General features: G+C 43.5%; 1 protein-coding gene across 1 annotated transcript; it reads left to right on the plus strand.

The window, feature by feature from the left end:
• Positions 1–302: 302 nt before the first annotated feature.
• On the plus strand, positions 303–23,503 carry LOC148081125 (glycogen phosphorylase, muscle form). The gene is made up of 20 exons (XM_087788542.1): positions 303–643; positions 7,107–7,208; positions 8,242–8,320; positions 8,391–8,494; positions 9,641–9,772; positions 9,843–9,954; positions 10,011–10,093; positions 11,807–11,950; positions 12,015–12,107; positions 13,734–13,880; positions 14,763–14,926; positions 14,988–15,102; positions 19,235–19,336; positions 19,396–19,543; positions 19,606–19,664; positions 20,378–20,519; positions 20,595–20,802; positions 22,522–22,656; positions 22,724–22,790; positions 22,869–23,503. The coding sequence occupies exons 1-20, from the start codon at positions 401–403 to the stop codon at positions 23,016–23,018; spliced, it is 2,529 nt and encodes an 842-aa protein (XP_087644668.1). The 5' UTR covers positions 303–400; the 3' UTR covers positions 23,019–23,503.
• The last annotated feature ends 2,067 nt before the right edge of the window (positions 23,504–25,570 follow it).

The following is a 25,570-nucleotide window of genomic DNA, read 5'->3' on the forward strand; positions in this document are numbered from 1 at the left end:
TCCGGAAGTAGATTGACAGAAGAGAAAAGTAAAAGAATCCTCGCTCGCAGAACAGCGATCGTTTTTACAATTCTTCCAAAAAAGATACACTTTATTCAAACTGTGACGAATATCAAAGTGTGTACGTCGTCGTCGTGTTGAGATAACACTCACGAAGCCGCCACTTCCTGCACATCTATCCTGTGACGCACTTAAAATCATCAGGAAATCGGCTTTTATTCTTCGAACACCACGGCGGAAGTGAGCGGTCCGTATGTCTGGCTTGACGGGGGTGTACGTGACCGACTAAAAGCGCAGAAGCGTCACGCCCCCCTCCGGCTGTCTGAGGGACGTTAGACGGTCACCAGGTGTCGACCAGGACCACATTCATTCCAAGTCCATCTGCAAAGGGAGGCCAAACATGTCCAAGCCGCTCACAGACCAGGACAAGCGGAAGCAGATCTCCGTGCGCGGACTCGCCGGAGTGGAGAACGTCACGGATCTGAAGACCAACTTCAACCGTCATCTGCACTTCACGCTGGTCAAGGACCGGAATGTGGCCACCAAGAGGGACTACTACTTCGCCCTGGCCAACACGGTCCGGGACCACCTGGTGGGCCGCTGGATCCGGACCCAGCAGCACTACTATGAGAAGGACCCCAAAGTAAGTTCTGGGGGTGAGGTGGGGGGGGTCATGCCGCAGAGGCACGTACACACGCACGTACACACGCCTGGATGCGGCATCACGACTATAACTTGTACCCAGAATCCTCATCGACCCTCTGGCTCCATAGACCTGTGACGTAATGCCTTGCTCATGGGCGACCATAAGATGATCCGCAGACTAATCTCTGCTGAATGAGACGAGCTCGAGCAGAACACAGCGTTATAGAGAGTCGTATGATAACAAATGTTCAGAGAAACAAGAATAAATGTCATCAGGAGTTGAACTGCAGCCACTGCAGCATCAATAAATCATGAGAGGCTGCAACACTTTCAGTGGAGACTCACTGAGACACTTGAGGATTCATGACATTGTTTTTAAACATCAGATCCTTTTCTCTGATGCAATAAGATAATGGTCTTCAAAACATCTTCAAAAATATACAACATAAAAAGTGCTTCTCACCTCAATCACACACCGTGTGTGATGTCAGACTATTTGAGTTGATTTGTTGAAAGTGACATCATTTGTCGTAAAACCGTCTTCAAACTAGCATCGTTAAATGTCCACGTTATTCTGTTGCGATTCAACCCGTTTAAAACATTTTTTTAATCGTTACGTAATGTTTCTAAACATGACATCTATAGATGTTATGTCTATAAAAAGAATATCTTTCTATCTCCATGGGTTACGTCTGCTGCCATTACTTCTGATGCTGTCACATCTACTGCTGTTACGTCTGCAGTCCATATAACTCCACTGTTGTCTCTCCATGCGTAACATCTGCCATGTTCCGACGGCCACTGTTACATCCCCCAACGTTTTGTCTCCAAAGTTGTCTCTCCAAACGTTATGCCTCGAAACGACAGCCTCCAAATGTTACGCCTCCAAACATCACGTCTCCAGGCATTACATCTTGACATGTTACATGCGTTACACCTTCATGCGTCACGTCTATAAACGTAACTTCTGCAAGTGTTGCATCTGACACGTCACATCGGCTGCTGTTTTGCCTGTAACCCATACAGCTCCACTGTTACGCCTGCAAACGTTACTCCGACGAACGCTACGCCGACGAACGCTACGCCTACAAATGTTACGCCTATAAACGTTACGCCTACAAATGTTACGCATATAAACGTTACGCCTACAAACGTTACGCCTACAAACGTTACGCCTACAAACGTAACTCCTACAAACGTTACGCCTACGAACGTTACGCCTACGAACGTTACGCCTACAAACGTTACGCCTACAAACGTAACTCCTACAAACGTTACGCCTACGAACGTTACGCCTACAAACGTTACGCCTACAAACGTTACGCCTACAAACGTTACGCCTACAAACGTTACGCCTACAAACGTTACGCCTACGAACGTTACTCCTACGAACGTTACGCCTACGAACGTTACGCCTACAAACGTTACGCCTACAAACGTAACTCCTACAAACGTTACGCCTACGAACGTTACGCCTACAAACGTTACGCCTACAAACGTTACGCCTACAAACGTTACGCCTACAAACGTAACTCCTACAAACGTTACGCCTACGAACGTTACGCCTACAAACGTAACTCCTACAAACGTTACGCCTACAAACGTTACGCCTACGAACGTTACGCCTACGAACGTTACGCCTACAAACGTTACGCCTACAAACGTAACTCCTACAAACGTTACGCCTACGAACGTTACGCCTACAAACGTTACGCCTACAAACGTTACGCCTACAAACGTTACGCCTACAAACGTTACGCCTACAAACGTTACGCCTACGAACGTTACTCCTACGAACGTTACGCCTACGAACGTTACGCCTACAAACGTTACGCCTACAAACGTAACTCCTACAAACGTTACGCCTACGAACGTTACGCCTACAAACGTTACGCCTACAAACGTTACGCCTACAAACGTTACGCCTACAAACGTAACTCCTACAAACGTTACGCCTACGAACGTTACGCCTACAAACGTAACTCCTACAAACGTTACGCCTACAAACGTTACGCCTACAAACGTTACGCCTACAAACGTTACGCCTACGAACGTTACGCCTACAAACGTTACGCCTACAAACGTTACGCCTACAAACGTTACTCCTACAAACGTTACGCCTACAAACGTTACGCCTACAAACGTTACGCCTACAAACGTTACTCCTACAAACGTTACGCCTACAACATTATGCCTACAAACGTTACGCCTACAAACGTTACGCCTACAAACGTTACTCCTACAAACGTTACGCCTACAAACGTTACGCCTACAAACGTTACGCCTACAAACGTTACTCCTACAAACGTAACTCCTACAAACGTTACGCCTACAAACGTTACGCCTACAAACGTAACTCCTACAAACGTTACGCCTACAAACGTTACGCCTACAAACGTTACGCCTACAAACGTTACGCCTACAAACGTTACGCCTACAAACGTTACGCCTACAAACGTTACGCCTACAAACGTTACGCCTACAAACGTTACGCCTACAAACGTAACTCCTACAAACGTTACTCCTACAAACGTTACGCCTACAAACGTTACGCCTACAAACGTTACGCCTACAACATTATGCCTACAAACGTTACGCCTACAAACGTTACGCCTACAACATTATGCCTACAAACGTTACTCCTACAAACGTTACGCCTACAACATTATGCCTACAAACGTTACGCCTACAAACGTTACGCCTACAAACGTAACTCCTACAAACGTTACGCCTACAAACGTTACGCCTACAAACGTTACGCCTACAAACGTTACGCCTACAAACGTTACGCCTACAAACGTAACTCCTACAAACGTTACGCCTACGAACGTTACGCCTACGAACGTTACGCCTACAAACGTTACGCCTACAAACGTTACGCCTACAAACGTTACTCCTACAAACGTTACGCCTACAAACGTTACGCCTACAAACGTTACGCCTACAAACGTTACGCCTACAAACGTTACGCCTACAAACGTTACGCCTACAAACGTTACTCCTACAAACGTTACGCCTACAAACGTTACGCCTACAAACGTTACGCCTACAAACGTTACTCCTACAAACGTAACTCCTACAAACGTTACGCCTACAAACGTTACGCCTACAAACGTTACGCCTACAAACGTTACGCCTACAAACGTAACTCCTACAAACGTTACGCCTACAAACGTTACTCCTACAAACGTAACTCCTACAAACGTTACGCCTACAAACGTTACGCCTACAAACGTTACGCCTACAAACGTTACGCCTACAAACGTTACTCCTACAAACGTTACGCCTACAAACGTTACTCCTACAAACGTTACGCCTACAAACGTTACGCCTACAAACGTTACGCCTACAAACGTTACTCCTACAAACGTTACGCCTACGAACGTTACGCCTACAAACGTTACGCCTACAAACGTTACTCCTACAAACGTTACGCCTACAAACGTTACGCCTACAAACGTTACTCCTACAAACGTTACGCCTACAAACGTTACGCCTACAAACGTTACTCCTACAAACGTTACGCCTACGAACGTTACGCCTACGAACGTTACGCCTACAAACGTTACGCCTACAAACGTTACTCCTACGAACGTTACGCCTACGAACGTTACGCCTACAAACGTTACGCCTACAAACGTTACGCCTACAAACGTTACGCCTACAAACGTTACGCCTACAAACGTTACGCCTACAAACGTTACGCCTACAAACGTTACGCCTACAAACGTTACGCCTACAAACGTTACGCCTACAAACGTAACTCCTACAAACGTTACTCCTACAAACGTTACGCCTACAAACGTTACGCCTACAAACGTTACGCCTACAACATTATGCCTACAAACGTTACGCCTACAAACGTTACGCCTACAACATTATGCCTACAAACGTTACTCCTACAAACGTTACGCCTACAACATTATGCCTACAAACGTTACGCCTACAAACGTTACGCCTACAAACGTAACTCCTACAAACGTTACGCCTACAAACGTTACGCCTACAAACGTTACGCCTACAAACGTTACGCCTACAAACGTTACGCCTACAAACGTTACGCCTACAAACGTAACTCCTACAAACGTTACGCCTACGAACGTTACGCCTACGAACGTTACGCCTACAAACGTTACGCCTACAAACGTTACGCCTACAAACGTTACTCCTACAAACGTTACGCCTACAAACGTTACGCCTACAAACGTTACGCCTACAAACGTTACGCCTACAAACGTTACGCCTACAAACGTTACGCCTACAAACGTTACTCCTACAAACGTTACGCCTACAAACGTTACGCCTACAAACGTTACGCCTACAAACGTTACTCCTACAAACGTAACTCCTACAAACGTTACGCCTACAAACGTTACGCCTACAAACGTTACGCCTACAAACGTTACGCCTACAAACGTAACTCCTACAAACGTTACGCCTACAAACGTTACTCCTACAAACGTAACTCCTACAAACGTTACGCCTACAAACGTTACGCCTACAAACGTTACGCCTACAAACGTTACGCCTACAAACGTTACTCCTACAAACGTTACGCCTACAAACGTTACTCCTACAAACGTTACGCCTACAAACGTTACGCCTACAAACGTTACGCCTACAAACGTTACTCCTACAAACGTTACGCCTACGAACGTTACGCCTACAAACGTTACGCCTACAAACGTTACTCCTACAAACGTTACGCCTACAAACGTTACGCCTACAAACGTTACTCCTACAAACGTTACGCCTACAAACGTTACGCCTACAAACGTTACTCCTACAAACGTTACGCCTACGAACGTTACGCCTACGAACGTTACGCCTACAAACGTTACGCCTACAAACGTTACTCCTACGAACGTTACGCCTACGAACGTTACGCCTACAAACGTTACGCCTACAAACGTTACTCCTACAAACGTTACGCCTACAAACGTTACGCCTACAAACGTAACTCCTACAAATGTTACGCCTACGAACGTTACGCCTACAAACGTTACGCCTACAAACGTTACGCCTACAAACGTTACTCCTACAAACGTTACGCCTACAAACGTTACTCCTACAAACGTTACGCCTACAACATTATGCCTACAAACGTTACGCCTACAAACGTTACGCCTACAAACGTTACTCCTACAAACGTTACGCCTACGAACGTTACGCCTACAAACGTTACGCCTACAAACGTTACGCCTACAAACGTTACTCCTACAAACGTAACTCCTACAAACGTTACGCCTACAAACGTTACTCCTACAAACGTTACGCCTACAACATTATGCCTACAAACGTTACGCCTACAAACGTTACGCCTACAAACGTTACTCCTACAAACGTTACGCCTACAAACGTTACGCCTACAAACGTTACGCCTCCAAATGTTACGCCTCCAAACATCACGTCTCCAGGCATTACATCTTGACATGTTACATGCGTTACATCTTCATGCGTCACGTCTATAAACGTAACTTCTACAAGTGTTGCATCTGACACGTCACATCGGCTGCTGTTTTGCCTGTAACCCATACAGCTCCACTGTTACGCCTGCAAACGTTACTCCGACGAACGCTACGCCGACAAACGTTAAGCCTACAAACGCTACGCCGACGAACGCTACGCCTACAAACGTTAAGCCTACAAACGTTACGCCTACAAACATTACGCCGACAAACATTACCCCTACAAACGTACGTACGTCTCAAAACCAGTCTGTCTCCAAGTGATCAGTTTCGGGAAGTTGTGTTGAGACTTTGTTTCGACATGTCATGACTGGCTACTTGACTTCTCGCGCCCTTGAGTCTTGGGCCTTCAACACTTGCCCAGTTACACCTCAACCCTGGTCTGCACCAGACGTCTTTCGCTCGACTGTCCTCTACATTCATGACGTCTCTCGCTGTGACACCTCTTGACAAAACATGCGATACCAGGTCATGTGACTGGCTGTCAAGAATACTAATTATAAACCAACGTGTCGCGTCAAATGAAAGTTTCATCTAAATAGGTTCAAAATAACCATATTCAACATCATCACCGAACTATTCGACGTTGAATTCAGACTGAGCTCAAATTTCGGCGGATATTTTTAAAACGACTGTGTCGGCCTTCAGTTCTCAGCTGTCTCCAGTGTCACCTTTGTGGTCCGACACAATCCCTTCCTATTTTTACTCTACATGTCTTGGCCAGTTGCCAAGCGTCTTGTTTTTCCACGTGTGCGCCCCCTGCAGGTGGTCTAGAGGACAAAAGGTCGGACAGAGATCAAAATGGCACCAAATACACAAGATTGTCGTTGACGTTTCTCACAGTTGTGTAGTTGCTGAAGCAGCTTCCTGTAAGTGCACATGTTGTTGCCAAGTATTGTTTCATTCCTCGACTAATGCATCTGGTCTTCGGGGAACCGTGAGCATGTTTTCACGATAAGTGGACGTCAAAGATACGATTTGTGTTTCTTCCAGCGCGTCTATTACCTCTCGCTGGAGTTCTACATGGGCCGAACCCTGCAGAACACCATGGTGAACCTGGCCCTGGAGAACGCCTGCGACGAGGCCACGTACCAGGTCAGCATTATTGTGGTTCATGCTGCATGTGTTGGTCACGAACTGACATAATAAATATATAGAAAATGTACATGTATGTTTTCTTTATGACCTTTTTTTCCCTTTTCTTTTCTTACTTGCATTGTTTTTTGTTTTTTTTAGTTTTTGCTGAAACATAATAATACCGTGGGAGGGGATTGCTAACAAAAATAATATTATATTGGCAGTGGAAAGAATAATAATTAATAATTGACTGAAAGGAAAACTGTTTGGAAAAAAGAACATTAACACTGAAAAAGAAAATAAGGGCTATAATATATAATATATAAGAAGTGAAACCTGCCTTTATATTTGATTGTTGTTGCAACCTTTTTTAGTCAATACATTTATTTATTTTAATATATATATATATACACACTTAACCATTTATTCTTTTGTCCTTTTTGTGAACATTTATTAAGATCATATTGACAATCAGTTACTTTTTTAACATATTTTTTTTCAATATTTTATTAACATATTTATTTTAATTTTATGTTTGATCTTTTTTTAAAACTTTTTATCTCTTACTTGTTTTTTTCTTCATATTCTGGCTCTTCTCTCCATTCTTTTGGTTTGTCGTCCCCTCACAACACTCACAGTACTTTAATGTGGCCCCTGGTGACATTTTATTGCTTACACAATTTTACCAAACTTTCTGAGACACTTAAGTGGGGGTCTAATGTTATTTGAAGCTCGTATGATTTATTTTTTTCTTCCCTATCTTGTATTAGAATATTTTTTACAGACCACTGACAAAATATCGAGACACATAAACAATAGTCACGACAGAAACAAGTACAAAATAAAAAATAAACAATTAACAAGAAATGAATGAATAAAAAAGACACTTCAGAAAATTGTAACCGTCAGTGAGTAGTTTAGAAACATACTATATAAGTGAGGGCCGCCAGGGGGCGCTATGGAGGGATGGTAGACACAGTTCATAATTCTATAGTATAATGTTGAAAGAAAGAAGATCAGCTTCAGCGTTTGTGCTGCTGTGTTTCCTCAGCTGGGTCTGGACATGGAGGAGCTGCAGGACATGGAGGAGGACGCGGGTCTGGGGAACGGAGGTCTGGGGCGTCTGGCCGGTGAGTGTTTGATGATCCTGGTGTGTCATCGTGTCCAGGACTGGTTCTCACCGGGCTCTGGTTTCTGCAGCTTGTTTCCTGGACTCCATGGCGTCTCTGGGTCTGGCTGCTTACGGTTACGGCATTCGCTACGAGTTCGGGATCTTCAACCAGAAGATCGTGAACGGATGGCAGGTGAGCGTCAGGGAGGGAGGAATAGGAAAAAAATGTTTTAAAAATAAAATAAAAAATTGGGTTAAATAAAATATTTTTTTGTTAAAGAAAATCATTTTTGGTTAAGAAAAAAAAAAATTATGGCCGAGAAATTAATTTTGGCAGAAAAAATGATATCGTTATTTGCTGCCAAATCAAATATAGGCTAAAAGGTATAATTGTCATTGAAAAAAAAAAAAATTTGCTCAAAAACAGTCTGTTGGCTGAAAAAATAAAATGATGGCCAAAAAAAAGGATATTTTTATTGAAAGAAAATATTTGCTGACCATAAGTATGAATGAAACACCATATTGTCATTGAAAAAACTAATATTGGCTGAAAAAATTATATTGGCCATAAAAATATATAATCATTGATATAAAATATATGCTAAAAAAGGTTATTGTCATTGAAAGAAAATATTTGCTGACAAGGAAAATTGGCTGAAACATCATATTGTCATTGGAAAAAATATAATATTGGTAAAAAACCTATTAAAAAAAAGACGTTGGTTGAAAAATAATTGCTGAAAAAATAATATGGGCTGATGGAAAAAAATTAAATTAGTTAAAAAAAGGATAAAATCACTGATATACAACGATATGCTTAAAAAAACAATATTGGCTGAAAAACTAAAATAATATTGGCTGAAAATAAAAGATATTGACATTGAAATAAAATATTGGAACTGAAAAAGTAATTTGGGCAAAACAAATAATTTTGATGAAAAATAATTAATAAAAAGAAGAAATTGACTGAGGGGAAAAGTATATTGGCTAAAAATCTATTAAAAAATAACATAAATGGTCAAAAAAAAAAATAACATAAATGGTCAAAAAAAAAAATATTGACTGAAAAAAATAATATTTCTATTAAAAAAAGAAAATATTGTCTGGAAAAGAAGTTGTATTGAGAAAGAAATGGCTAAAAAAGTACAGATGGAAAAAGTACTGGCTGGATAAAAAACATTTGAATAAAAAAAAGTCAACTTTAGCAGCAAAAATGAACCAAAAAGTTGTTTTTACATCCATCTTTTAAAAATGTTTTTCAAGCGGTTATGTTCAGAGGTGACTGAGGAACTATTCTAAACCTACACCAGAGATCGTTCAAGGCCTCTTGTCTCCTCAGGTGGAAGAGGCCGACGACTGGCTGCGCTACGGGAACCCCTGGGAGAAAGCTCGGCCCGAGTACATGCGACCGGTTCACTTCTACGGGCGAGTGGAACACACGGACGAGGGCGAGAAATGGGTCGACACTCAGGTGACGAGTCTCTCTGTGAACCCTGAGGATTATTCTCTAAAAAAAAACAAACCCATCTTTGTCGAGCCAGGTGGTCCTCGCTCTCCCGTACGACACGCCGGTGCCGGGCTACAGGAACAACGTGGTCAACACCATGAGGCTGTGGTCCGCCAAAGCTCCGTGCGACTTCAACCTCAAAGACTGTGAGTCGAGGGTAACGTGTTGATCAGAGTCTCGGCTTCAACTTGTGGCTCCGCAGTTAACGTCGGCGGTTACATCCAGGCGGTTCTGGACAGGAACCTGGCCGAGAACATCTCCAGGGTTCTGTATCCCAACGACAACGTGAGTGCAGCTCGAGCTAACGCCTGGATGTTGATCACATGTGCTGTGTCGCATACTACTCTTAGTACACTAGAAGTTAGTATGCATCAGGATAGTGTATGTACTAACTAGTAACTAATCCTCCACAGATAGTATGTCTCAAATCGCATACTTCTCTTAGTATACTAGAAGTTAGTATCATCAGGATAGTGTACGTACTAACTAGTAACTAATCCTCCACAGATAGTATGTCTCAAATCGCATACTTCTCTTAGTATACTAGAAGTTAGTATCATCAGGATAGTGTACGTACTAACTAGTAACTAATCCTCCACAGATAGTATGTCTCAAATCGCATACTTCTCTTAGTATACTAGAAGTTAGTATCATCAGGATAGTGTACGTACTAACTAGTAACTAATCCTCCACAGATAGTATGTCTCAAATCGCATACTTCTCTTAGTATACTAGAAGTTAGTATCATCAGGATAGTGTACGTACTAACTAGTAACTAATCCTCCACAGATAGTATGTCTCAAATCGCATACTTCTCTTAGTATACTAGAAGTTAGTATCATCAGGATAGTGTACGTACTAACTAGTAACTAATCCTCCACAGATAGTATGTCTCAAATCGCATACTACTCTTAGTATACTAGAAGTTAGTATGCATCAGGATAGTGTATGTACTAACTAGTAACTAATTCTCCACAGATAGTATGTCTCAAATCACATACTTCTCTTAGTATACTAGAAGTTAGTATGCATCAGGATAGTGTATGTACTAACTAGTAACTAATTCTCCACAGATAGTATGTCTCAAATCGCATACTACTCTTAGTATACTAGAAGTTAGTATGCATCAGGATAGTGTATGTACTAACTAGTAACTAATTCTCCACAGATAGTATGTCTCAAATCGCATACTACTCTTAGTATACTAGAAGTTAGTATGCATCAGGATAGTGTATGTACTAACTAGTAACTTATCCTCCACAGATAGTATGTCTCAAATCACATACTTATCTTAGTATACTAGAAGTTAGTATCATCAGGATAGTGTACGTACTAACTAGTAACTAATCCTCCACAGATAGTATGTCTCAAATCAAACTCTGCTGCTACACACTAACAGGAAATGACGCGACAGCTTCTTCTTCTACTACTATTTAACGATGGTTTCAACCAGCTGTTTGAACGCTAGCGACACCTGCTGGCAGCACGTTTTGCAAGTTTGCAAAAATTGAAAAATTTGAAAAATAAATAAATAAAAAATATGAGAATCGAAATATTCGCGAGATATTTAAGTTGGTATCAGCACCGAAGACGTGTCATCCTTCTGCTGCTGCTGAAAATGCACCTGTAAGTATATGAAAATATATATATATATATACAGGTGTATATATATGACGTAACTTCTGTTCACAACGTCACTAAGATGGAGCCGTTTAGTGTAGAAAGTGTCCATCGATCCATACTCAGTTTTGTGGGCGTTTTAGTGACAATTTAGTGTGTATGGAACACTACATTTAGCATACTAAGAATTGAGACGCACTTACGCACTAAAAATACTAACTTTGAGTACGCTAGTATGCGATTTGAGACACAACCCTGTGTGTGTGTGTGTGTGTGTGTGTGTGTGTAACCTAACGGTGGCGCGTTGATGTTGTTCACCTGATGTGTGTGTGTGTGTGTGTGTGTGTGTGTGTGTGTGTGTGTGCGTGCCTGCGTCAGTTCTTCGAAGGGAAGGAGCTGCGTCTGAAGCAGGAGTACTTCGTGGTGGCCGCCACCCTCCAGGACATCATCCGGAGATTCAAGGCCTCCAAGTTCGGCTCCACAGAGTTCGTGAGGATGGATCTGTCCACTCTCCCGGACAAGGTTTTTCCCAGAATCCACCTGTCCAGGCTCGGACCAGGGTTCACGGAGGTTTGTGTGTCGGCAGGTGGCCATCCAGCTGAACGACACCCACCCGGCCCTGGCCATCCCCGAGCTCATGAGGATCCTGGTGGACGTGGAGAAACTGTCCTGGGAGAAGGTGAGAAGATGTTCGTCTACTCTTGAGAGAACATGAAGTATTTGTCTCAGTACTTGATTTTTGGTGCATGAACGATTATTTTCATGATATCGATATTTAACAACACTGTATCAAGAAAATAAAAATAATAATAATGAATATATATTTATATATTATTTCATATTTTTAAATCGTATTGTAAAGTATTATTCGTGGAGGCTACGTAGTATTGCTCTACGTAGTACTACTCAAGGCTATGTAGTATTACTACTCAATCCTACGTAGTGTTGTTACGCGAGGCTCTGTAGTATTACTACTCAAGACTACGTAGTATTATTCCTGGGGGCTATGTAGGTAATATTACTCAAGGCTCTATAATATTATTCCTGGGGAGCTACGTAGTATTATCGTATTGTTTTTAAAAAAAAATAATAGTTCCTTTATGGTTTATATTTCAATAAATGTTGTATGAAATACAGTAATTCATTTTTTATTTAAAACAACCTCAACAGCATTTTTTACCTGTGAGATCCCGGAAGTAACTGAGGATGAGAGGATACAGTGACTCCAGCAGCTTTTAAAGCAGATGTTTGGACATATTTTGGTTTGAAAACAAATGAAAGCAGTTACGACTTCATCAAGAGTCATGTGGTCTGTAAATACTACAACACCAGAGTCAAGTACTGGACAATACTACACATATATACTTACTACTATACTATCACAACACCAGAGTCAAGTACTGGACAATACTACACATATATACTTGTTACTACACTATCACAACACCAGAGTCAAGTACTGGACAATACTACACATATATACTTGTTACTACACTATCACAACACCAGAGTCAAGTACTGGACAATACTACACATATATACTTGTTACTACAGTATCACAACACCAGAGTCAAGTACTGGTCAATACTACACATATATACTTGTTACTACAGTATCACAACACCAGAGTCAAGTACTGGTCAATACTACACATATATACTTGTTACTACAGTATCACTGTACATCACAATATATATCGTATCGTTCTCTGTATCATGATGTGTATCACCGTTTTAATTGTTCTAAACCAAAATATGTCCAAACTGAGTCTCCTCTTGTCCTCAGTCATTACTGGGTTTTCACTGGATTTCAGTGATTTCCTTGTTTCTTTAGATGCACAGAATGTAATGACTGCTGCCATCTAGTGTCCGGAGGCTCAATTGCAGCACAAAATGAACATAATTTAATATTTTAAAGTTCATTTATACATTTCAAAAATCGAATCATTTAATTTTAGGATTTATTATTGGATTGTTTCAGTGCTCTTTTTGAGTTCACCTTTGATCTTTACCTACAAGAAGGAACTTTTTTTCAAGTGGGTCTTGTTACTATTGTGTATAATAATAATAATAATAATAATCTCTATTTATATAGCGCCTTTCTAGACCAGGTATGGGACCAAACCAGAGTGAATAACAAAAGACTCGACACAAAGTTACATTTATCTGGAGACTCGTCAGAGACTTTATGTAATGAAAACACTTCATATACAACATGTTTTAACACAAAGCATTTCATGAAGTGATCAGACGTGAAGCTGTAGGTTCTCTGACTCTGAGTGTATGTTCAACATGGTCTTCTGCAGGCCTGGGACATCACGGTGCGCACCTGTGCCTACACCAACCACACCGTCCTGCCTGAAGCTCTGGAGCGCTGGCCCGTCGACCTCTTCCAGAACCTGCTGCCGCGTCACCTGCAGATCATCTACGAGATCAACAAGAGACACATGGAGGTTTTTAACATCTTTTAAAATGATGTCGTCTAGAACTTTGAACAATTGAAACCTCACGTAGTTTTGAAACTGAGGCAAGGCTCTGTAGTATTTTTACTTGATGCTATGTTGTATTGTTCCTGGAGGCTCCGTAGTATTACTCCTGGAGGCTACGTAGTATTATTCCTGGAGGCTCCGTAGTATTTTTACTTAAGGCTACGTAGTATTGTTCCTGGAGGCTAGGTAGTATTACTCCTTGAGGCTCTGTAATATTACTCCTCGAGGCTCTGTAATATTACTCCTCGAGGCTCTGTAGTATTACTCCTCGAGGCTCTGTAGTATTACTCCTCGAGGCTCCATAGCATTACTCCACCAGACTCTGTAGTATTACTCCACCATACTCTGTAGTATTACTCCACCATACTTTGTAGTATTACTCCACGAGGCTCTGTAGTATTACTCCACCATACTCTGTAGTATTACTCCACGAGGCTCTGTAGTATTACTCCACCATACTCTGTAGTATTACTCCACCATACTCTGTAGTATTACTCCACGAGGCTCTGTAGTATTACTCCACCATACTCTGTAGTATTACTCCACGAGGCTCTGTAGTATTACTCCACCATACTCTGTAGTATTACTCCACCATACTCTGTAGTATTACTCCACGAGGCTCTGTAGTATTACTCCACCAGACTCTGTAGTATTACTCCACCATACTCTGTAGTATTACTCCACCATACTCTGTAGTATTACTCCACGAGGCTCTGTAGTATTACTCCACAAGGCTTGGTAGTACCTGCAGTACGAGCAGCTCCATCAACGATTGTAAACAGTTCCTGGATCAGAACCAATGATGTCTTTATTTAAGTTTTTATTTTCGATTGTGTTTGTCTCCAGAGAATCTCCAAACTTCATCCCGGTGACATGGAGCGCATGCGTCGCATGTCTCTGATCGAGGAGGGCGACATGAAGAAGATCAACATGGCTCACCTGTGCATCGTCGGCTCTCACGCCGTCAACGGCGTCGCTCGCATCCACTCTGAGATCATCAAAGACACAGTGTAAGTTCATCAGACTCTGACCTTCACTCAAGAACGTGTTGAACTAACGTTTCTTCTCCAGGTTCAAAGATTTCTATGAAACGGATCCACACAAGTTTCAAAACAAGACCAACGGCATCACTCCGCGACGCTGGCTGGTCATGTGCAACCCTGGCCTGGCAGAGGTCATCGCAGAGGTCAGCGCTGTGTTTCTAATGTGGCCTGTATTACTCCTCGAAGCTTCGTATTATTACTTCTCGAAGCTTCGTATTATTACTTCTCGAAGCTCCGTATTATTACTCCTCGAAGCTCCGTATTATTACTTCTCGAAGCTCCGTATTATTACTCCTCGTAGCTTCATATTATTACTCCTCGAAGCTCCGTATTATTACTCCTCGAATCTTCGTATTATTACTCCTCGAAGCTCCGTATTATTACTCCTCGAATCTTCGTATTATTACTCCTCGTAGCTTCATATTATTACTCCTCGAAGCTCTGTATTATTACTCTTCGTAGCTTCATATTATTACTCCTCGAAGCTCCGTATTATTACTCCTCGAAGCTCCGTATTATTACTCCTCGAAGCTCCGTATTATTACTCCTCATGGCTCCGTATTATTACTCCTCGAAGCTTCGTATTATTACTCCTCGAAGCTCCGTATTATTACTCCTCGAAGCTCCGTATTATTACTCCTCGAAGCTCCGTATTATTACTCCTCGAAGCTCCGTATTATTACTCCTCATGGCTCCGTATTATTACTCCTCGAAGCTCCGTATTATTACTCCTCGCGGCTCCGTATTATTACTCCTCATGGCTCCGTATTATTACTCCTCATGGCTCCGTATTATTACTCCTCATGGCTCCGTATTATTACTCCTCATGGCTCCGTATTATTACTCCTCGAAGCTCCATATTATTACTCCTCATGGCTCCGTATTATTACTCCTCATGGCTCCGTATTATTACTCCTCAAAGCTCCGTATTATTACTCCTCATGGCTCCGTATTATTACTCCTCATGGCTCCGTATTATTACTCCTCATGGCTCCGTATTATTACTCCTCATGGCTCCGTATTATTACTCCTCGAAGCTCCATATTATTACTCCTCATGGCTCCGTATTATTACTCCTCATGGCTCCGTATTATTACTCCTCGAAGCTCCATATTATTACTCCTCATGGCTCCGTATTATTACTCCTCGAAGCTCCATATTATTACTCTTCATGGCTCCGTATTATTACTCCTCATGGCTCCGTATTATTACTCCTCGAAGCTCCATATTATTACTCCTCATGGCTCCATATTATTACTCCTCGAAGCTCAATATTATTACTCCTCATGGCTCCATATTATTACTCCTTATGGCTCCGTATTATTACTCCTCATGGCTCCGTATTATTACTCCTCATGGCTCCGTATTATTACTCCTCGAAGCTCCATATTATTACTCCTCATTGCTCCGTATTATTACTCCTCGAAGCTCCGTATTATTACTCCTCATGGCTCCGTATTATTACTCCTCATGGCTCCGTATTATTACTCCTCATGGCTCCGTATTATTACTCCTCATGGCTCCGTATTATTACTCCTCATGGCTCCGTATTATTACTCCTCATGGCTCCGTATTATTACTCCTCGAAGCTCCATATTATTACTCCTCATGGCTCCGAAGTATTACTGCCGATCATTGAGTGTGTGTTTGTGGGGGTGCAGAGGATGGTCTTGTGTTGCTGATGTTGAGTGTGTGTTTGTGGGGGTGCAGAGGATGGTCTTGTGTAGCTGATGTTGAGTGTGTGTTTGTGGGGTGCAGAGGATGGTCTTGTGTTGCTGATGTTGAGTGTGTGTTTGTGGGGGTGCAGAGGATGGTCTTGTGTAGCTGATGTTGAGTGTGTGTTTGTGGGGTGCAGAGGATGGTCTTGTGTTGCTGATGTTGAGTGTGTGTTTGTGGGGTGCAGAGGATGGTCTTGTGTTGCTGATGTTGAGTGTGTGTTTGTGGGGGTGCAGAGGATGGTCTTGTGTAGCTGATGTTGAGTGTGTGTTTGTGGGGTGCAGAGGATGGTCTTGTGTTGCTGATGTTGAGTGTGTGTTTGTGGGGGTGCAGAGGATGGTCTTGTGTAGCTGATGTTGAGTGTGTGTTTGTGGGGTGCAGAGGATGGTCTTGTGTTGCTGATGTTGAGTGTGTGTTTGTGGGGTGCAGAGGATGGTCTTGTGTTGCTGATGTTGAGTGTGTGTTTGTGGGGTGCAGAGGATGGTCTTGTGTTGCTGATGTTGAGTGTGTGTTTGTGGGGGTGCAGAGGATGGTCTTGTGTAGCTGATGTTGAGTGTGTGTTTGTGGGGGTGCAGAGGATGGTCTTGTGTAGCTGATGTTGAGTGTGTGTTTGTGGGGTGCAGAGGATGGTCTTGTGTTGCTGATGTTGAGTGTGTGTTTGTGGGGTGCAGAGGATGGTCTTGTGTTGCTGATGTTGAGTGTGTGTTTGTGGGGGTGCAGAGGATGGTCTTGTGTAGCTGATGTTGAGTGTGTGTTTGTGGGGTGCAGAGGATGGTCTTGTGTTGCTGATGTTGAGTGTGTGTTTGTGGGGGTGCAGAGGATGGTCTTGTGTAGCTGATGTTGAGTGTGTGTTTGTGGGGGTGCAGAGGATGGTCTTGTGTAGCTGATGTTGAGTGTGTGTTTGTGGGGTGCAGAGGATGGTCTTGTGTTGCTGATGTTGAGTGTGTGTTTGTGGGGTGCAGAGGATGGTCTTGTGTTGCTGATGTTGAGTGTGTGTTTGTGGGGGTGCAGAGGATGGTCTTGTGTTGCTGATGTTAAGCGTGTGTTTGTGGGGTGCAGAGGATGGTCCTGTTTTGCTAATGTTGAGTGTGTGTTTGTGGGGGTGCAGAGGATGGTCTTGTGTTGCTGATGTTGAGTGTGTGTTTGTGGGGTGCAGAGGATGGTCTTGTGTTGCTGATGTTGAGTGTGTGTTTGTGGGGTGCAGAGGATGGTCTTGTGTTGCTGATGTTGAGTGTGTGTTTGTGGGGGTGCAGAGGATGGTCTTGTGTTGCTGATGTTAAGCGTGTGTTTGTGGGGTGCAGAGGATGGTCCTGTTTTGCTAATGTTGAGTGTGTGTTTGTGGGGGTGCAGAGGATGGTCTTGTGTTGCTGATGTTAAGCGTGTGTTTGTGGGGTGCAGAGGATGGTCCTGTTTTGCTAATGTTGAGTGTGTGTTTGTGGGGGTGCAGAGGATGGTCTTGTGTTGCTGATGTTGAGTGTGTGTTTGTGGGGGTGCAGAGGATGGTCTTGTGTTGCTGATGTTGAGTGTGTGTTTGTGGGGGTGCAGAGGATGGTCTTGTGTTGCTGATGTTGAGTGTGTGTTTGTGGGGTGCAGAGGATGGTCTTGTGTTGCTGATGTTGAGTGTGTGTTTGTGGGGTGCAGAGGATGGTCTTGTGTTGCTGATGTTGAGTGTGTGTTTATGGGGTGCAGAGGATGGTCTTGTGTAGCTGATGTTGAGTGTGTGTTTGTGGGGGTGCAGAGGATGGTCTTGTGTTGCTGATGTTGAGTGTGTGTTTGTGGGGTGCAGAGGATGGTCTTGTGTTGCTGATGTTGAGTGTGTGTTTATGGGGTGCAGAGGATGGTCTTGTGTAGCTGATGTTGAGTGTGTGTTTGTGGGGGTGCAGAGGATGGTCTTGTGTAGCTGATGTTGAGTGTGTGTTTGTGGGGTGCAGAGGATGGTCTTGTGTTGCTGATGTTGAGTGTGTGTTTGTGGGGGTGCAGAGGATGGTCCTGTTTTGCTGATGTTGAGTGTGTGTTTGTGGGGGTGCAGAGGATGGTCTTGTGTTGCTGATGTTGAGTGTGTGTTTGTGGGGTGCAGAGGATGGTCTTGTGTTGCTGATGTTGAGTGTGTGTTTGTGGGGTGCAGAGGATGGTCTTGTGTTGCTGATGTTGAGTGTGTGTTTGTGGGGGTGCAGAGGATGGTCTTGTGTTGCTGATGTTAAGCGTGTGTTTGTGGGGTGCAGAGGATGGTCTTGTGTTGCTGATGTTGAGTGTGTGTTTGTGGGGTGCAGAGGATGGTCTTGTGTTTCTGATGTTAAGCGTGTGTTTGTGGGGTGCAGAGGATAGCCTTGTGTTGCTGATATTAAGCGTGTGTTTGTGGGGTGCAGAGGATGGTCCTGTTTTGCTAATGTTGAGTGTGTGTTTGTGGGGTGCAGAGGATAGTCTTGTGTTGCTGATGTTGAGTGTGTGTTTGTGGGGGTGCAGAGGATGGTCTTGTGTTGCTGATGTTGAGTGTGTGTTTGTGGGGTGCAGAGGATGGTCTTGTGTTGCTGATGTTGAGTGTGTGTTTGTGGGGTGCAGAGGATCGGCGAGGACTACATCCGTGACCTGGACCAGCTGAAGAAGCTCCTGAAGTTCGTGGACGACGACGCTTTCATCAGAGACGTGGCCAAAGTCAAGCAGGTCAGGCTGAAGGTCGTGTGACCTCAAAAGTGACGATGACTCAAACGTTGTGTCGACAGGAGAACAAGATGAAGTTCGCGGCTCACCTGGAGGAACACTACCAGGTGAAGATCAACCCGGAGTCCATGTTCGACGTGCAGGTGAAGAGGATCCACGAGTACAAGCGGCAGCTGCTCAACTGTCTGCACATCATCACGCTCTACAACCGTCAGTCTTCTCTCTCCGTCTCTGTCGGACCAAAACATCTTCTTAACTTCCTGTTCCTGCAGGCATCAAGAAGGAGCCCGGCAAGAAGTGGACGCCCAGAACCATCATGATCGGAGGAAAGGTCCGGAATCTCCTTCAGAACCTTTTGTTTTACAATCCTTTATATTAGATGTTACACATTCTGTTGGATCAGCAGATGATGCTTCACACGCATGAACACACACACACACACACACACACACACACACACACACACACACACACACACACACACACACACACACACACACACACACACACACACACACACACACACACACACACACTCTTATACACACAAACATACACGCATACACACACAAACAAACACAATTACTTGTTACACACACACACTCACATGAACACGCATTCTTTCGCAGTCACACACCCATTCGCAGACACACAAAGACACAGACACACTCGTAGTAAAACACACTCTCACACCAACACAAATGTATTCGCATCCACACACACACACTCACACGATCATACACATGAACACACACTTTATTAATTACATTCTAAGTTTCCTTCAGGCAATAAATCCGATCTTCAGCAACAGATCAATTGTTCAGAAAAGTATGAAAATAATATAAAGTGAAGCTTAAACTTCAATAATAATATTAAAGTAGAACTAAATAACATTTAATATTCCTTCATTTTTACGGCAGACTTACAACGGTGTAATTACACTGTTCTGACAGACGAGGGCGCCAGAGAGAAGCTTCAAGAAAAGACCATAATATTGTGTTGAACTGGATCCACTGACGCACACAGTTGTGTGTTTGTCTTCAGGCAGCTCCAGGCTACCACACGGCCAAGATGATCATCCGCCTCATCACGGCCATCGGAGACGTGGTCAACAACGACCAGGTCGTGGGCGACCGGCTCAAGGTCGTGTTCCTGGAGAACTACCGCGTCACTCTGGCGGAGAAAGGTACGACAACCTCCCCTTCAACGACAACCTGTGTGTAGAGACGCACAACCTGAGTGTGTGTGTGTGTGTCCGCAGTCGTCCCCGCCGCTGACCTGTCCGAGCAGATCTCCACCGCCGGCACCGAAGCGTCAGGAACAGGCAACATGAAGTTCATGCTGAACGGAGCTCTGACCATCGGAACCATGGATGGAGCTAATGTGGAGATGGCTGAGGAGGCCGGAGAAGAAAACCTCTTTATCTTCGGCATGAGAGTCACAGACGTGAACGCCATGGACAAGAAGGGGTGAGACACACACAATACACACTCTCATCACACACATGCAACACACACACACACACAATACACACTCTCATCACACACACACACACACACACACACACAATGCACACTCACATCACGCACATGCATCACACACATGCATCACACACATGCATCACACACATGCATCACACACATGCATCACACACTCACATCACACACTCACATCACACACATGCATCACACACTCACATCACACACATGCATCACACACTCACATCACACACTCACATCACACACATGCATCACACACATGCATCACACACATGCATCACACATGCATCACACACACACATCACACACATGCATCACACACACATACACATCACACACATGCATCACACACACATACACATCACACACACGCATCACACACACGCATCACACACATGCATCACACACACATACACATCACACACATGCATCACACACACATACACATCACACACACGCATCACACACACGCATCACACACATGCATCACACACACACACTCACATCACACACATGCGTCAGACACACAACACACACTCACATCACACACATGCATCACACACACACTCACATCACACACACACTCACATCACACACGCATCACACACACAACACACACTCACATCACACACATGCATCACATCACACACACACACACTCACATCACACACACACTCACATCACACACGCATCACACACTCACATCACACACATGCATCACATCACACACACAACACACACTCACATCACACACATGCATCACATCACACACACACACACTCACATCACACACACACTCACATCACACACGCATCACACACACAACACACACTCACATCACACACATGCATCACATCACACACACACACACTCACATCACACACATGCATCACATCACACACATGCATCACACACACACACACACACACACACACACACACACACACACACACACACACACACACACACTCACACTTACATCGCACACTTACATCGTACACTCACACTTACATCGCACACTCACACTCTCACTCACATGGCACACACACACACACTCACATCACACTCATCACACACACTCACACACATCACAAACACGCATCACACTCGCATCAAACTCATAACACACACACACACACACATCACAAACACGCATCACACTCGCATCAAACTCATCACACACACACACACATCACAAACACGCATCACACTCGCATCAAACTCATCACACACACACACACACATCACAAACACGCATCACACTCGCATCAAACTCATAACACACACACACACACACACACATCACAAACACGCATCGCACTCGCATCAAACTCATCACACACACACACACACACAGATCACAAACACGCATCACAAACATGCATCACACACACACACACACACACACACACACACACACACGCACACACACACACACACACACACACAGATCACAAACACGCATCACAAACATGCATCACACACACACACACACACACACACACACACACACACACACACACACACACACACACACACACACACACACACACACACACACACACACACACACACACACACACACACACACACACACACACACACACACAAAGGTGGACTCACTATAACACCTGTAGTGAAATATAAATACAACACTCTCTCAACACTAGACTGATGATGTCACTGCAGGTACGACGCCATGTCCTACTACAACCGCATCCCGGAGCTCAAGCAGGCCGTGGACCAGATCTCTGCAGGCTTCTTCAGTCCTGCTGAGCCGGGACTCTTCAAGGACCTGGTGGACCTGCTGCTGTACCACGACAGGTGAGACCCCCCCCCCCATCCCCCTCTCTCTGGTTGCTATGGAAACCACATGAGTTTGTCGTCGCAGGTTCAAGGTGTTTGCCGACTATGAAGCCTACATCCAGTGTCAGGAGAAGGTCAGCGCCCTCTACAAGGTCAGTGAAGATTGAACATGTGTGTGTGGCTCCCTCTGCTGTCCGAGCCGTGTAACTGCAGCACACGTTGGTCTGCAGAACCCTAAAGAGTGGACCAGGATGGTGATCCACAACATCGCCGGTTCTGGCAAATTCTCCAGCGACAGAACCATCTCCCAGTACGCCCGCGAGATCTGGGGCATGGAGCCCAGCCTGGAGAAGATCCCGGCCCCCGATGACCCTCGCTAAGGCGTCGCACACACCTGTGTGTGTGTGTGTGAGCGAGAACACACTCCTGTAGCTGCACTGTGACCCGTAGACGCTCCTCGACTCCATTAACCTCACGAGTGTCACGTACTTTATTTCCTCACCACTCACATTCCCCTCCTGTGTCCTTCAACTAGTCTGTAACCAGTCATTAACTACTGATTAACTAGTCTTCCTCCAGTCTTGCACTGGTCCTGTAGTCGTGTGTGTGTGTGTGTGTTTGTGTGTTTGCTGACGTGACCTGTGACCTCAGCATGAGTCCAGACGACCCCGGGGTTAGAACCTTCTCTGCCTGAAGTGACTTGAGTTTGTGTCGTGGTTCGTCGTGTTACAACTGGTGCCGGAATGACCTCAACACTGGCGCTAACTTTCCAGTGTGTCCCAAAGCATTTCCCAAGTTCAATGTCTGCTGCTTCGATACGGATTTGTGTTTGTCCACGTGTTAACAATAAAGAGTATTTAACATCTTTGTGAGTCTGTTTCTACACTGTGATCACTGTTCAATAATGTATCCAGTGAAGATGTGTGCGTGTGTGCGTGCGTGTGTGTGTCAAAATTTTGTCAAAATAACGACTTAGACACACATTAACACACAGACACAATCAAATAATAAAAACAATTTAAAGTACAAACACGCATGCATACAGACACACACATATGAACACATCCGTTTATGTATGGACACACACGCGGACACAAACATATATGGTTACACACACACATGGAAATACACATATATGGATACACACACACACATGGTCACATATATGAACACACCTATATATATGGAGACACAAAAACACACTTATATTTACACAAATACACACGCATGGACACACACATGCATGTTTGATGATCTACTGACTCCTTTAAGAAACATCTTAAGACGTTTCTATTTGTTCAGGCTTTTCCTTGATTTTCTGGAACTCCTGTTATCAGTTTTATCTTGACCTTTAAAGTGTATATTTTATTGAATATTGTTTTGATTGTTTAAGCGCTTTGTGAACCTGGTCTGGAAAAGCGCTATACAAATAAAAATTACTTACTTACTTACATAGTGTATCTGCCAATCAAATAAGGTCTGAATCAGCTGATCTGCTGTGTGGAGTCCCTCAAGGTTCTATTCTGGGTCCTTTATTATTTTGGCCGAACTTCATTCCCTTAGGTAAAATCATTCAGAGATTTCCAAGTGTTTCTTATCACATTTTTGCTGATGACATCCAGCTCTACTGCTCTGTTGATCCAACTGAGCCTCAGAGGCTGAACTTAGTCAATTGTTTGCTAGAAATCAAACAATGAGTGAAAACACTTTACAGCTAAATGTGGACAAAACTGAAACTCTGGTGATTGTTGATGATAAGATTCCAGGGTTGAGTCAGTACTTGAGTGACTTAGGTCAGTCTGTCAAACTGAGCCTGAGAGACCTGGGTGTTGTATTTGATAAAGACATGTCTCTTGTTCAACACTGAAGAAAACTGACCAGAAACTGTTTCCTTCAACTGAGAAAAATCTCGAAACTTTTATGAAAATTATGTCACAACACGATCTAGATCTTGTAATCCATGCGTTTGTGTTGTTTACACTATTGCAACAGTTTATTCTCATGTCTCAACCAGAAGGATGTGTCTCGCCTGCAGTTCATACAAAACTCTGCAGCCAGAATTCTGAGCCGCTCTAGTAGAAGAACTCACATTTCTCCTTCAAACTCTTCACTGGCTTCCAGTTTCTTTCAGGATCATTTTAAAATTCTGGTTCTTACTTTCAGATCTATTCATGGTCAGATCAAGAAACATCTGTGTTCGATGATCTACTGACTCCTTCAAGAAACATCTGTGTTTGATGATCTACTGACTCCTTCAAGAAACATCTGTGTTTGATGATCTACTGACTCCTTCAAGAAACATCTGTGTTTGATGATCTACTGACTCCTTCAAGAAACATCTGTGTTTGATGATCTACTGACTCCTTCAAGAAACATCTGTGTTTGATGATCTACTGACTCCTTCAAGAAACATCTGTGTTTGATGATCTACTGACTCCTTCAAGAAACATCTGTGTTTGATGATCTACTGACTCCTTCAAGAAACATCTGTGTTTGATGATCTACTGGCTCCTTCAAGAAACATCTCAAGACACTTTTATTTGTGCTTGTCCTTGATTCTCTGAGACTCCTGTGTTTGTCTCTGTGTTATCTTGACCTTATAAGTATATACTGGAATGAGTATTTTTTTAATTGTTTAAGTTCTTTGTGACTCTGGTCTGGAAAAGCTCTACAAATATAAATCACTTACTAACTTATGGGGACATACACACACATATATGAACACACACACACATATGTGAACACACAACAAGTAATTACTAATATTATATCCATGGGAGATTAATGAAGGTACATTTTTGTACTATTCAATAAAATGTTTAAAAAAAAGCGTACAGACACACACATTAACACACAGAAAATAAAATGAAAACGACTTTAAAAAAGTACAAATACAAACACACATGCATACATACAGACACACACATATGTA

The sequence above is a fragment of the Callionymus lyra genome, chromosome 4, assembly GCF_982586985.1.
Source record: "Callionymus lyra chromosome 4, fCalLyr1.hap1.1, whole genome shotgun sequence".
NCBI lineage: Eukaryota > Metazoa > Chordata > Actinopteri > Syngnathiformes > Callionymidae > Callionymus > Callionymus lyra.